This window comes from Patiria miniata, unplaced genomic scaffold (genome assembly GCF_015706575.1).
Source record: "Patiria miniata isolate m_02_andy unplaced genomic scaffold, ASM1570657v1 HiC_scaffold_3, whole genome shotgun sequence".
NCBI lineage: Eukaryota > Metazoa > Echinodermata > Asteroidea > Valvatida > Asterinidae > Patiria > Patiria miniata.
Window position 1 is genome coordinate 10,835,887 of NW_024037069.1, and position 13,246 is coordinate 10,849,132.

At 40.3% G+C, this 13,246-nt stretch overlaps 2 protein-coding genes across 3 annotated transcripts; both read right to left on the reverse strand.

The window, feature by feature from the left end:
• Nucleotides 1–1,001: 1,001 nt before the first annotated feature.
• Nucleotides 1,002–5,381, reverse strand: LOC119737725. 2 transcript variants are annotated; one of them, XM_038212280.1, is made up of 2 exons: nt 5,082–5,381; nt 1,002–3,771 (listed from the first exon to the last, which is right to left on the reverse strand). In XM_038212280.1, the coding sequence occupies exon 2, from the start codon at nt 3,729–3,731 to the stop codon at nt 2,124–2,126; it is 1,608 nt and encodes a 535-aa protein (XP_038068208.1). In that variant the 5' UTR covers nt 3,732–3,771; nt 5,082–5,381; the 3' UTR covers nt 1,002–2,123. The 2 variants fall into 2 exon arrangements, with proteins under 2 accessions (XP_038068208.1, XP_038068207.1); XM_038212279.1 differs by having other exon boundaries at nt 5,152–5,380.
• A 1,617-nt stretch (nt 5,382–6,998) lies between these two features.
• LOC119737726 lies at nt 6,999–12,029 on the reverse strand. The gene is made up of 2 exons (XM_038212281.1): nt 11,855–12,029; nt 6,999–9,687 (listed from the first exon to the last, which is right to left on the reverse strand). Exon 2 carries the CDS (start codon nt 9,648–9,650, stop codon nt 8,049–8,051), a length of 1,602 nt encoding a protein of 533 aa, XP_038068209.1. The 5' UTR covers nt 9,651–9,687; nt 11,855–12,029; the 3' UTR covers nt 6,999–8,048.
• Between the last annotated feature and the right edge of the window lie 1,217 nt (nt 12,030–13,246).

Genomic DNA, 13,246 nt, shown 5'->3' on the forward strand with positions numbered 1-13,246 from the left:
CCAGTCAAACCAGTGAGTTTGGCGGTTTTGAGACATCATCTTTCATTGAAAAAAAAAACTTTTTCATTTTGCCGACGCGCATGGCTACGGCGACGCACGCGCATACCAAAAACCGGAGACTTTTTTTTTTGGCCTAATCAGCTTCATCAGCAGTTGGCCATGACCGTACCCACAAGGCCCTGTGAATAATTATCTCCGAGTCGAGCCTGGGACATGCCAGCGGAGGGGTGGGGCAGCTAAATGGAAGGTTGGGTGGTGGTAGTGTGTAAATTTAGAACGTTGTTACTTTAGCGGTTTGGCAATAGATTGATTGCATTTAGCAGCCATCTCCGAGGAATTGGGTTTTATTAACTCAAAAGCATGCACAATAAAATTCCATCTTATGAACAATACAATTAATTGCGTATCCCTGTTGAAGAAAAAAAACATTTAACACTTTTTATGAAGTACAAAAGTATGTTCACATGGAAGGAGTAATTATCAACTTCTGATGACTCTTGTGGGAAAAGATAACAATTTGCTCAGCTTTCCCGAAAGTCCAACTGAGTAAAGAAAACTTTTTTGGCAAGCATTTAACTTTACAAATGTTTCTTAAAAAAAGTTACATAATTTACACGTATTCATGCATCTAATATAAAACTTAAAAAATAATCTTGTCTTCACCGAAACAAAATCTTGATTACAAAATTTACTGGAGAGGTTCCTTTGTGTTTTAACAAAAGATATCCGATATTTTGGAATATCAACACGATCAGTGGCGTAGCCAGGAATTTTTCAGTGGGGGGCACTGGGGGGGGGGGGGGGGGGGGGGGGGGGCTGGAACATTTCATGGGGGGGGGGGCATCATGTAGATCAATGATAATTTTTTAGAAACGCAAAATCTCAGTGGGGGGCGACTAAGGGGGCGACAAGGTTTCATGGGGGGCTGTCAACCCCCCCCCCCCCCCCACCACTGAACACGATTGAAATAAAAGTATAAAATGGCAAGTAAAAGAAAGATATTCAATTCAAACAATTTGAGATGTATGTTGTTTTTTAAACGTGGAATATGGAAGCACTACTTTAGATGCTTTCATCCCGGCAATTTGACGGAAAGCTTATAATAGAATATATAGGCCTATCACAGTTATTTCTAATCTTAACGTAATTTTCTAACAGTTAATTGCAAAATCAGTCTCCAGAACTTGTCTGAAAAAGGAAAACATTATCAAGCTTGTTCTAATAGTCTCCTGTCACTACTACTATTACCTAATGCCTGTAATACACATGCAATTAGTCTAACAACTTTTACAAAGAGTAACCTAAAACATAACAAGCATGCACTTTAACATGTTAACAAGTGTCAACGTTTATCTTTACAGTGGAAGATTTCTTCAATTTTAAAAGTCCCTTTTCTGGCCTCTTTAAATGTCCTCCCCATTTTCATTAACACGAATACATTAAATAAAAAACCCACTAGTTGGTTTTTATCTTTTCATTGAAAAGATTTTCAAAGGATTTTACAAAATGTAAACAACAATTTCTTTAATAACAATAGTAAAAACATATCTATGATTGTAAAAAAAATTGTAACAAGACTAAATTCAAAATGAATTTTAGCTTCTTTCAAAGTTTTGCTTGGTGGAATCAAGTGACATTCTGCATGAGCACAATTACTTTAAATTGGTGAAAAACTTGTATCTTTCAACAGTAACTTTCACGGCACTCTTTCAAGGATACTTCCCAAATGTTGCAATCAAATCAGTTGTTATGACTTGCTTAAACTGTTTTCAAACAAAAATCAGGTCTCTTTTAGGTGATAAAGACTGTGATCTACCCATTCAGTTCTGAATTCACCAAAATCACATTTACAACCCTAGAGTAATTTTCAGCGAATATAGAGAGTTTGGGCCAAGATATTACTATGTTAAATAAAAGATGTCCCCACTTTATCAAACAATACTAAAAAAGAATGGTCTATGCAATTCAGTTGCTTCCTTTCTGATTTAACAAAAATCATGTTTTTCAAGATGGTATGTTTGCATTTGTAAATTATATCATATTCAGGACAGAGGCAGACAGATGTTAGTAGTGTATGTTTCAAATAAATCACTGCACTAAAGCCTCAATATGAGGTACCAAGGTTACTCTGAAGCTGGAGGGCCCCTTGCAATGATCCTGGCTCTTTTTATCCTCCTTGGGCTTTCTCCATCGTCTTCCTCATCATCTTCCTCATCGTCTTCCTCATCTTCTTCTTCATCATCTTCTTCATCGTTGTCCTCATCTTCTTCCTCATCAGCATCATCACCATGGCCCGAGGTAGAGCCTCCACCCTTTTTACCCGTTGGCTCCTCATCAGATCTCTCAGGGATGTCAATGATGACGGTAGCCTGGAAGTAGAGCTGATCCACTTCTCCTGGCTCGGTGTAGTTTCCGCAGTTCTCCGCTTCTGTTTCCTTCCTGTCTACCAGGACCTTGCCCTTGCTCCAGTCTTTGATGAACTCCATCTTCTTCCACGCTGCGTGCTGAGGTTTGGGTCCTTCATTGTTCACGTACAGCATGTCCTCTCGGCTGAAGGCATAGACGCCGCTCTCATCATATTCATCCGATATCTCGTCGTACTCATCGGACACTTTCTCCGTTTCGTGTACAAGGACTGTCAGGTGGTGACAGGTCAGACCTCTGGAGGCCAGACCATCGCACAGGACCTGGTCCAAGCCCTTGAGGTTCCCCTCAGCCAGCGCCGACATGGTGTACTTGTGCTGCAGGAATATGCCCAATTGCTCTAGATTTCTCTTCTGGGCAATTTTCAAGACATCTGCAACAATGTTGTCTAAGGCTGCATTCTGATCGGCTTTGATCTCCGGCCATGTGAAGAAGTTTTGAATTCTACAATGGCTAAAGCTGCTTTCAGAATAACTGGGTTTCTTTCGGATGATGTTATAGGTGACAGTGATACGATGTCCTGACTTTACCGGCAGGATTTCATGCACGCAGTCAGAGAAGAAGGCAGCCCACTGAATCTTTCCCTGATCCGCGGACAGGTTGGCAAAGAAAAACTCTTCCTTGGCTCCATTGTGCTTGACAATTAGCTCTCCTCCGGTGTGTGGGCAAGGTAAGCACACAACCACCGTCCCAATCATACCAGCTGCGTCGACAGGCGTGTCAACGTGAGCACTGAAGAAGCCCCCAGTGCTGTAGACATTTAATTTGTAGCACTCTAGAGTGACATCCTCCTCATTTGCAAGAGAGCCACTCACGTCGCTCCTGATGATGCGAAGAAAATCCGGGTTGTATTCAGCCAGTTCCTGAAGAGAAGGGGCTTCCATCTTCCATCTTGCAAACTTGAACTTGGTGGCTTCGCACTCAGATGCCAGACGCACATTTGGATTGTATACAGTCTCCTGCTTGTCAAGATCTCCGTAAGGAGCCAGAGTGCAGAACTCAAGGAGCTCTTCCACAGGAAGTTGGGTGATTGGCCATCCAAACTGATTTTTCTCATCTGCATGCATTAGGAGTCTGGCGTCAGCATCGTTTTGGATCAGATCAACCCAGCCACCACAGCAGAAGGCCCTTGGCTCGATCATTCTCTCAAGACTGTCAAGGAGGTTCAGGACATGCCGACATCGGCTCGATTTGACCTTTATGATCTCGCCGAGAAGCACTCCATCTTTAGGGATCTTTCTCAAAGTTTCCTTGTACGTTTCAACCTTCTGGAAAGCCGCCACAGGATCAGAATCGTAATTCGTCATATTACTGATGATGGGCCTCAGTACACAGGACGAGAATCACCTATTTGAATAACACAAAAAGACAAAAAGTTACATACTGACTTTAAAGGCAATATACAATATTTGCTAACATCAAAAAATACTGCAAGTGAAACTTGCGCCACCCCCCGGCATGTTGGCAGTTTTTATAAGTCAGTTAGTGTTGATAAGTCAGTTAGTGCTGTTAGTGTCCCTGACCAAAATGGAAGATTTGTATTGTTTTAGCAATGTGCCCTTGACCTTTGACCTGTTGGCCGAAAAAAAAGCAATAGGCTTCTTAAGACTACCAAGAACCCACAAACTAAATTTCAAGTTCCCAAGTATTTCTCAAGTTATCGTGCTGACAATGTTTCTACTGTTTTAGCAATAGTGACCTTGACCTGTCGGCCCCAAAAGCAATAGGCTTCTGAAGGCTTCCAAGAATAACCCACAAACCAAATTTGAAGTTCCCAAGTAAAATATTGCTCGAGTTAACTACCTCCATGACCTAACCAAAACATAACGTACACATATACACAGGCATAGAGGCAGTACGCCACGTAGACAGGCAGTTTGGCCTTTTATTTGTGATTTTTGAACTGATGGTTCTTTATGCTACACTATGCAGGCTTGTCATAAAAGTGTTGTATGTTGCTGTGTTTGGCGGTGTTTCTAGCCAAAATACATTGGAGGTCGTGGACGTCGAACATCCCCTCCCCACCCCCCTCGACCCCCCCCCCCAAAAAAAAAACAAAGAAGAAAAAAATGCGCTGCATTAGGCTAAATATAAAAAAAAAACATGTTTAGCATCTATCCTGCCTTTTTTGAAAACAGGAAGCAGGAGGCCAATTTTTTTTCCCTCTAAAATGGCCGCCTGACCGGGCTATTTTTCAAGATGGTCCTCGGTTTTTTTTAAAAATGGCCACCATTGCACTCCGGAAATGGCATAACAGCTTTATATGGGTTAGATGCAACAGACAAAGAGGCCAAAATGATGCCTGTTGAAAATTTATCCCTCCCCCCCCCCCCCCGCCCCCCAAAAAAGTAGGTCAACCAACCGTGACCTCGTAGCCGGCTACGAGGTGGATAGATCGAGTGGCGGGGTATTCTGCAATTGTGCCGCACCGCCTCCAACTTGTGCAACACTATACCAGTACCACAGCATACAACTACACGCATAAGAACATGGATGAACAAATTCGCAACTTGTGAGCATGGCACGATCTCTGTATAGCCCTAACCTGGGCTAGATCTCTGTAGTGCCTCAAATTCTACTGGCAAGACTCAGTATCACTATCAGAAATGCATCTCATTCTCATTTCATAGTTTTGATACCGTCAATACTTTCCTTACCTTGATTTCAATAAGTTGAAAGTGAAGGCAAGCCTTGTTGAAATTAAATGGACGCTAAAAAAGTACTTACGCTGACTGGGCCACCAGTAGCAGTACAACTACAGCGTTGGATTCTTCAAAGTGCTTCTTGCATGCTTGTCTTTTTATTCTGTGCAAAAGCGCGCGCGCTAGGCACGCACACGTGTACACTGTATTCACGGCCTCCGTGCGTGGTAGACACGTGTTGACAGAGGGCAGCAAGCATTACAAGTCGTGGATATTTGAGCTACATAATTACATACATATTCTACTTTTCAGATCTGTTGGAATAACGCTTTGCTAAGTAAACGTTTCCTCTTTTCAGCTTCATGAATTACACGCCGACGAATTGGGCACTAAAATGGACGCCGAACGCGCACCCGCAAAACTGAGACAAAACAATATGTACAAAAACATATCACAACGAATTTTAGCGCACATACTTGGATCATTATAGGGAAATAAATCCTGAAAGTTGCATGAAGATACTGTCTTCCAAACTGGAAAAATTAATTTTCAAAGATATTTAACCCGCCAACGTGACCATGTCCAATTAGAAATTAACTTAAGATTTAAATAAAAACCAAAAGGACCATGTAAAATCAACAACCAATTCTTAAACCCAAGATTAAATACCGGGCCAAGACTATAAAACAACTAAGAACTCTAAAAACCAGAAACTTAAAAAGACTTAATCCTGATAAACCAAGAAAACTGAGACTATAAAACCAAAAACCAACACAGTGTGAATTAATGGATCAAAGAATACACTTTGGCGAAAATCAATGACACAACAAGCAGACAAAGCAGGAAAACACTCTCCAGGTACTAGGAGAAACATATCTTGTCTCTTCTGGTCTGTTGGCTGTACTTATAGTGAGACTCCAGGCAGATTATATAGGGGGAACTTGTGGACTGAAATAAACAAACAGGGGGATACACTACCAAGATGGGGGGGGGGGACATCTAAACTAAAACTAAAATTAGTTATTTTTTCCTGAGGGGATCTACTCCTATTAAATTCACTGCTGTACATACTCTGCACCCTGAACGTGACCAGTAGGAAGGTCACGAGTTCAAAGTTGACACAGAACATAAAAACTGAATTGTCTTTACCCTCTGAGCTCCAGCTGTCACAGAACTATAAATCTTAAATCTTAACCTTGCACTGACCTGACCTGACCTGACCTGTGGAATTTTCCTTGAACACTGTACACCAAACACAAACCAAACTCGTAATAAACTTGTTAACTTCTGTTTTGTACCTCACACTGTACATTTAGTCTTATTCTTCAAATAATACTTATTTGACACAATGTGCACCGCTATCATGTACTAAACTTTTCAACTAAATCTTGGCCCTGCCACATAAACAAATTAATTTCTAATGTGAAAACCAGGCTAATGTCTTTAAAAATATATATATGTACTGTGGATTTTATTTCACTGTATGTAAATAGAAGGCAATGAATCGCTTCAAAATGGAACATATTTTACAATTTTTATGAAATGCAAAAGTATGTTCACATGGACGGAGTATTATCACTTTCTGATGACTCTCATAGGAAAAGATAACAATTTACTCTGCTTTCCCAAAAGTCCAATTTATATCCGAGTAAAGAAAATCTTTTTTTGGCAAGCATTCCTTTTTTTGGCAAGCATTCCTTTTTTTTGGCAAGCATTTAACTTACATACTTTTCATATAAAAAGATACATATTTTACATGTATTCGTGCATCTAAGATAAAACTTACAATTAGTCTTGTCTTCACGAAGGTTTTTCTCCAATAAACCCAACCCACAATACTCTTACAATGACTGAAACACACCCTTGATTTAAGTAGTTTACTGGAAAGACCAGTACTGATATTTCTGAAAAATCAGCACGACTGAAATAAAAGACTAAATGACAAGTAAAAGCAAGAAATGCAATACAAACAATTTGAGAAGCTTGTGTCTTAAGTTCGTTTCTAAATATGTAATATGGGAGCACCAATCTAAATTTCTTTGAGCCAACAATATAAAACATATCACAGTTATTTCCAATCTTAACATAACTTCATAAGACTCAACGGTGAAATGAGTCTCCAAAATCCTCAGAAAAAGATGGGGGGGAAATATTTTTTTTAAACATTTATGATTAAGATTTTTCTCATAGGCTTATTGTTTCACTACTACTACCTAATACACATGCAATCAGTCTAACGTTGTTTACAAAGAGTAACCTAAAATGTAACAGGCATGCATTTAACATATTTGTAACAGGCATGCATTTAACAAAATAAAGTGCAAGAAAGACAAATGTTTGTTTCACCTGTTATTATAAGTTAACAGCGTAACAAGTTGAAATTCTTTGTGGAAGATTTCCTAAATCTTAAAAGTCCCTATTGTGTGGCCCTCTTTGAAAGTCTTCTCCATTTTTATTGACACCGATAATTACACCACTAAACCAACAAACACTTGTTTGCTATATATTACATTTTCAAAGGATTATACAAAATGAAAACAGGTTATTTGATGAAAATAATAGTAAAAATGTACGTGTCTAAGATGGTCAAAAAATTGTAACAAAATTAATTTCAAAATTCCAGTTTTGAACTTTCACTTTATGAAATCAAATGACCCTTCCGTATTAAAACAAATACTTGGGTAAATTTATCAAAAGCTCTTATCTCTCGACTGTACATGTAACTTTCATGGCACTCTTTCGAGGATCTTTCCTAAATCTGGCAAAAGTACAATAAAGTCTGTAATGACTCACTAATACTGTATTACTGTTTCAACAAAACTCAGGTCTCTTTTAAGTGACAAAGTCCAGGATCTACAAATTCAGTCCTGCATTCATCAAAACTGCATTGCAAAACATGAGAGTGGTTTTCGGTGAAATGAGGATAGTTTTAATAAGATATTACTAACTCCTTATGTACAAAAAGAAAAGTTGGCCGAAAAACTAAATTATCCTGGCTCTTTTTCTCCCTCTTGAGCTCTCTCTATCGTCTTCCACATCATCTTCTACATCGTCTTCCTCATCATCTTCCTCATCTTCTGCCTCATCAGCATCATCACTATGGCCGGAGGTAGCAGAGCAGCCACCCTTTTTTACCATTGGCTCCTCATTAGATCTTGCAGGGATGTCAATGACAATGGTAGACTGGAAATAGAGCTGATCCACTACTCCTGGCTCGGTGTACCAACAGTTGTATTTCTCCGCTTCTGTTTCCCTCCTGTCTACCACGACCTTGCCCTTGCTCCAGTCTTTGATGAACTCCATGGCCTTCCAAGCAACATGCCGAGGTTTGGGTCCTTCATTGTTGACGTACAGCATGTCCTCTCGGCTGAAGGCATAGACCATGCCCTCGTCATCTTCATCCCCGCATGTCTGGTCATACTCAAGCACTTGCTCATGTTCATGGACGAGAACTGTCAGGCGGTGACAGGTCAGACCTCTGGAGGCCAGACCATCGCACAGGACCTGGTCCAAGCCCTTGAGGTTCCCCTCAGCCAGCGCTGACATGGTGTACTTGTGCCGCAGGAAAATACCCAATTGCTTCAGATTTTTCTTCTGAGCAATTTCGAGGACATCCGAGACGATGTTGGCCAAGGTTGTATTTTGATCAGCTTTGATCTTCTTGCCTGTGAAGAACTTTCGATTTGTATAGTGTCCAAACCCACTTTCAGACCAACTGGATTTCTTTCGGATGATGTTATAGGTGATAGTGATGAGATGTCCTGACTTTACCGGCAGGATTTCATGCACGCAGTCAGAGAGGAAGGCAGCCCACTGAATCTTTCCCCGATCAGCAGACAGCTTGGCAAAGAGAAACTCTTCCTTGGCTCCTCTGTGCTTGACAATTAGCTCTCCTCCGGTGTGTGGGCAAGGTAAGCACACAACCACCGTCCCGATCATCTGAGCTGCATCAACAGGCGTGTCAACATGAGCACTGAAGAAACCCCCAGTGCCACAGACATTCAACTTGTAGCACTCTAGAGTGACATCATCTTCATTTGCCAGAGTGCTGCTCACCTTGCTTCTGATGAAGCGAAGAAAATCTGGGATGTAGTCAACCAGAACCTGTGGAAGAGGGGTTCCTGTCTTGTTCCTTTTTCCTGGCTGGGGATTAGGATCAGATTTCCTGGCAAACTTGAACTTACTGGCTTCACACTCGGATGCCAGACGCACATTGGAATTGTACACAGTCTCCTGCTTCTCAAGATCTCCGTAAGGAGCTGGAGTGCAAAACTCAAGAAGCTCTTCCACAGGAAGTTTGGTGATCGGCCATCCGAACTCATTTTTCTTATCTGCATGCATCAAAAGTCTGGCCTTTTGCTCCAGCTCCACCCAGCCACCACAGCAGAAGGCCCTCGGCTCCGTCATTCTCTCAAGACTGTCCACAAGGCGCAGGACATTTTGGCAGTTTGTCAAGTTGGTTTTTATGATCTTGCCGAGAAGCACTCCATTATCAGGAATCTTTCTCAAGGTTTTTTGGTACATTTTATACTTCTTCTTTGCTTGTTGGAAATCCGCCACAGCATCAGAATGGTAATTCGCCATATTGGTGATTGCCCTCAGTATGCAGGATGAGAATCACCTATTTGAATAACACCAAAAAAGACAAACAGTATGTGACAAACTATACATTTTTTTTAAGTTTAACAATACTGGAGCAGACACTGAACCTGCAACCTCCAGATTGCCATTCAAGTACTCTACTATAAACTGAACTCTACCCTGTCGGCGGTTCTCCGTTTTGTCAATGTCTTTATTCTATGCAGGGATGCTAGTCAGAAGCCACAAAGCTACAGCTATGTAGCCGGTGATCATGCTCTCCCCATTAGCAATGCTGCAAACATGGGAAATAGCAAAGTTTTGATTTATAAAAACTGTTATTTGGGATGGTCTCGTATATATCGAATATTCGATTATCAACCGAACATTTGAATAGCATTATACAGCCGGTTCGAATATTCATAAAAATAAGTTGTTTAATTTTCCACGATAATTCGTTGGTATACAGTCGAACACCTTTATAACAAGGTTCTTGGGACTTTATGAAGTACCCTGTATTAAATAGAAAACAAAGGAAAACAAAGAAAAACAAAGACTTGAGACCTAAAATTGTGCCTGCTATAGGCAGGATCTTGTATTAACGGTGCTCTTCTTATCAGGGTTCAACCTTGACAAAAATTTAACGGTACCAAGTATATCAAGTCGACATCAGAATTTTCAACAATCGATATCGGAAATCTAATATCGAGAATATTCGATATATATCGACTTTCCCATGTAAAAGTTAAAGACCTTTTAGATGGCACTTTGAGTTAAAAAAAAAAATACAATGAAATCTTAATTTTCCATGGTTTTCTCTGGAGCAGATTGCTCAAGCTTTTTAAAACAAATCTCAATTTGTCCCGAATGGGTGGTTGTTTTTTTTAAATAGTTTTACATTGGGATAGAACATTTAAGCAAACACAGGGCACAAAGTAATGCCTAGTATGCTGCTTGGCCTTTCTAAATGTTTATATTTTGACTACACGCACAAGTTGCTGCCGAGTTGCCGCACAAACTTTATTCATGGGCATCGCTATACCATTTTGAAGGGGGGGTTGCCATCATGAAGATTGATGTCTTGCAAAATGAGTGTAATTGATAATTTCCGCCCAACATGGTCCCTGTAACTCCATTTCTGTACATGTACATATAACTATGATAATACTTTGAATGGATTTAATTTTTCAGCGAGTTAAGATCAACTTTAAAAGTAAATGGTCACAATGTGGCCCTACAATAGTCAAAATAGTTCAGCTGACTGCAGAGACAAGTTAACATCATAGTCTTGAATTTTCCTACTACATGTACCTGGAGAATGCTGTTCCTGCTTGGCTTTGTGAAAAATAATTCTATTAAAGGATAGGCATTGGTTTTTTTTATCAGGTCGAATTAAATTTCTTCAAAAGTCTATTTTGTTTCCTTGATTCCTTTTCTCCTTTGTCCCAGTTTTTAAAAACTAAATCACAACTTAATCATTTTGTACCAGGATATTACTAGTGCGCCATATTTTGCAGTTACATAATTATGTGACATAAAAAAGTGAATTCCATTCTGAGCTCGTCGGTGCTGTCCAATTAAATGAATAACCGTGACTATATGATAATACTGCAATTCAGAATGCCAGTTGCAACTTTTTGTCAATGGCAATTTTCTGGAATCCCCCTCTCCCCCACCCCTAAAAAAACCCCATTTTTTTAAAATCCGGGGGAAGATTCCCATATCTGGCCATCACTAATTTTTCCCTTCAGTGACCTATTATCAGTCCGGAGAAGAAAAAAAAAATGTCTACATTTCACCACGGATGTGCAAGTGCTCTTTTAAAGAAATTTTACCCCCAATGACCGTGCTACGCCCACCACTGTACTGTTCTGCACCGAATAATTTCAACCATAACTCATGCTACAATATTCATGCGCATGGAGGTACGAGGTAGGGCCAGGGCAGGCATTACAGGCCGAGTCCGTCTGAATATTGCGCCAAATTTACAAGTCACTAGCCAACCGTACCACGTGGTATAGTGGCCCGACCATGGTGGTCCCACCAGAAAGATATTTCTTCCTCCGTAATGGACCGACCTAATAAAAACATTACCATCTAACCGTTCGCAAAACATTTCACAAGAATTACTGTGCATGCATAGCCAACACCTCTAGTATCTCTTTCTTTTTAATAGCTTTGATATAATGAATACAGTGTACTTTCCTTACCTTGATTTAGGTTGAACCGGGAACCAGAAGGCAAACCTTGTTGACGTTGACTTGGCACTTAACAGTGCGCTCGATCTCGACCACGTGCAAAGCGAGCGCTACCGTCCACGTGCAAGCGCCACAGCACAGCAGCATGCTAGAAGCATGGAAGTAGGGCACATTCCCTAGTTTCGCAGATTGAGTCGGAGTATCAGCTTTCATCCAATTGGCCCTGCACAAAACTCTTGGAATGTGGGTCAGGTTCCTCGCTGTAAATCATGTGGTCATCAGGCGCGTACGCGTACGGTTGAGGAGCGAGTGGCTGGGGGGAGGGGGGGGGGGTGGAACTTTCTTACTGTACTCATCTGTTCCTTGCTGTATGTTGTACTACTGCGGTTTGGCAATAGCTTTTGTAGCAGCCAACCTAGAGGTCTTTGGGTTTTTTAATTAAAACCCTCCTATGGAAACATGCATTGCCAGCCTGGTTATTACTTGGGTCACCCCCATTGGTTTGTGCAGTATGCAAGGAGGTGAGATACAAACATTTTGACCATTGGTGACCTCTTAAAGGGAATATACATTTGCAAACATCGAAAAATAAAACTACCAACTTTTTAAGAAATACCTTACTAGGATGTTAGTAAATGACAGTCTAAAGCATCCTGTAAAATTATGGCACCTGGTGTGGAGTCATTTTCAGGAAAATGGTATTTTTGTATACATTTCCAACGGTGGTCGGCCGACCACCGTTGGAAAAGCCTAACTATATTTCAACTACTGCTCCAAATTTACCTTTTTTCAGTCCAAATTTTGTTTGGTATTGGTTACATGTTCATGAACGGGTGCAAGCCAGCTAGACTGGTTCCCTTACCTTACAAGTTTCTGGCAACTATAAATTGATCCATTTCATTTTGGTGGAGTCAGGGAACCAGACTACTTGAACAATTTTGTTTTTCTTGTTTTTATTCAGCATTTTCGAACATAAACTTCAAACATGTCAGTGTAACAATATTTGATATATTATTCTAACCCCTCAAATACTCCATTGCTGAAAATTACAGCAAAAGCCAATGATGTACATTCCCTTTAAATAGTAGGAGGGTTATTAAACAACGCATGCACAATGAATGTTCTTGTGTATCCCTGTTTGAAAAAAACAGTAGTTTCTTTGATTGAAACCACACATTTCCAGCTTTTCATTCATACAGCTTATCAACAAATTTTCTACGCAAGAAACTGACAATTCATTCAAATAAAATAAAACTTTTATTACCACCTTTGAACAGGCATAACTGGCAATAACAACACTGGCAATAACATCAACACTAGCTGCTAAAGGTAATTCAAAAAGAAAATGAAAGTACATACAAAACAAAACAAGGTAATTTCTCATGTGAAAAACAAGGCTAATGC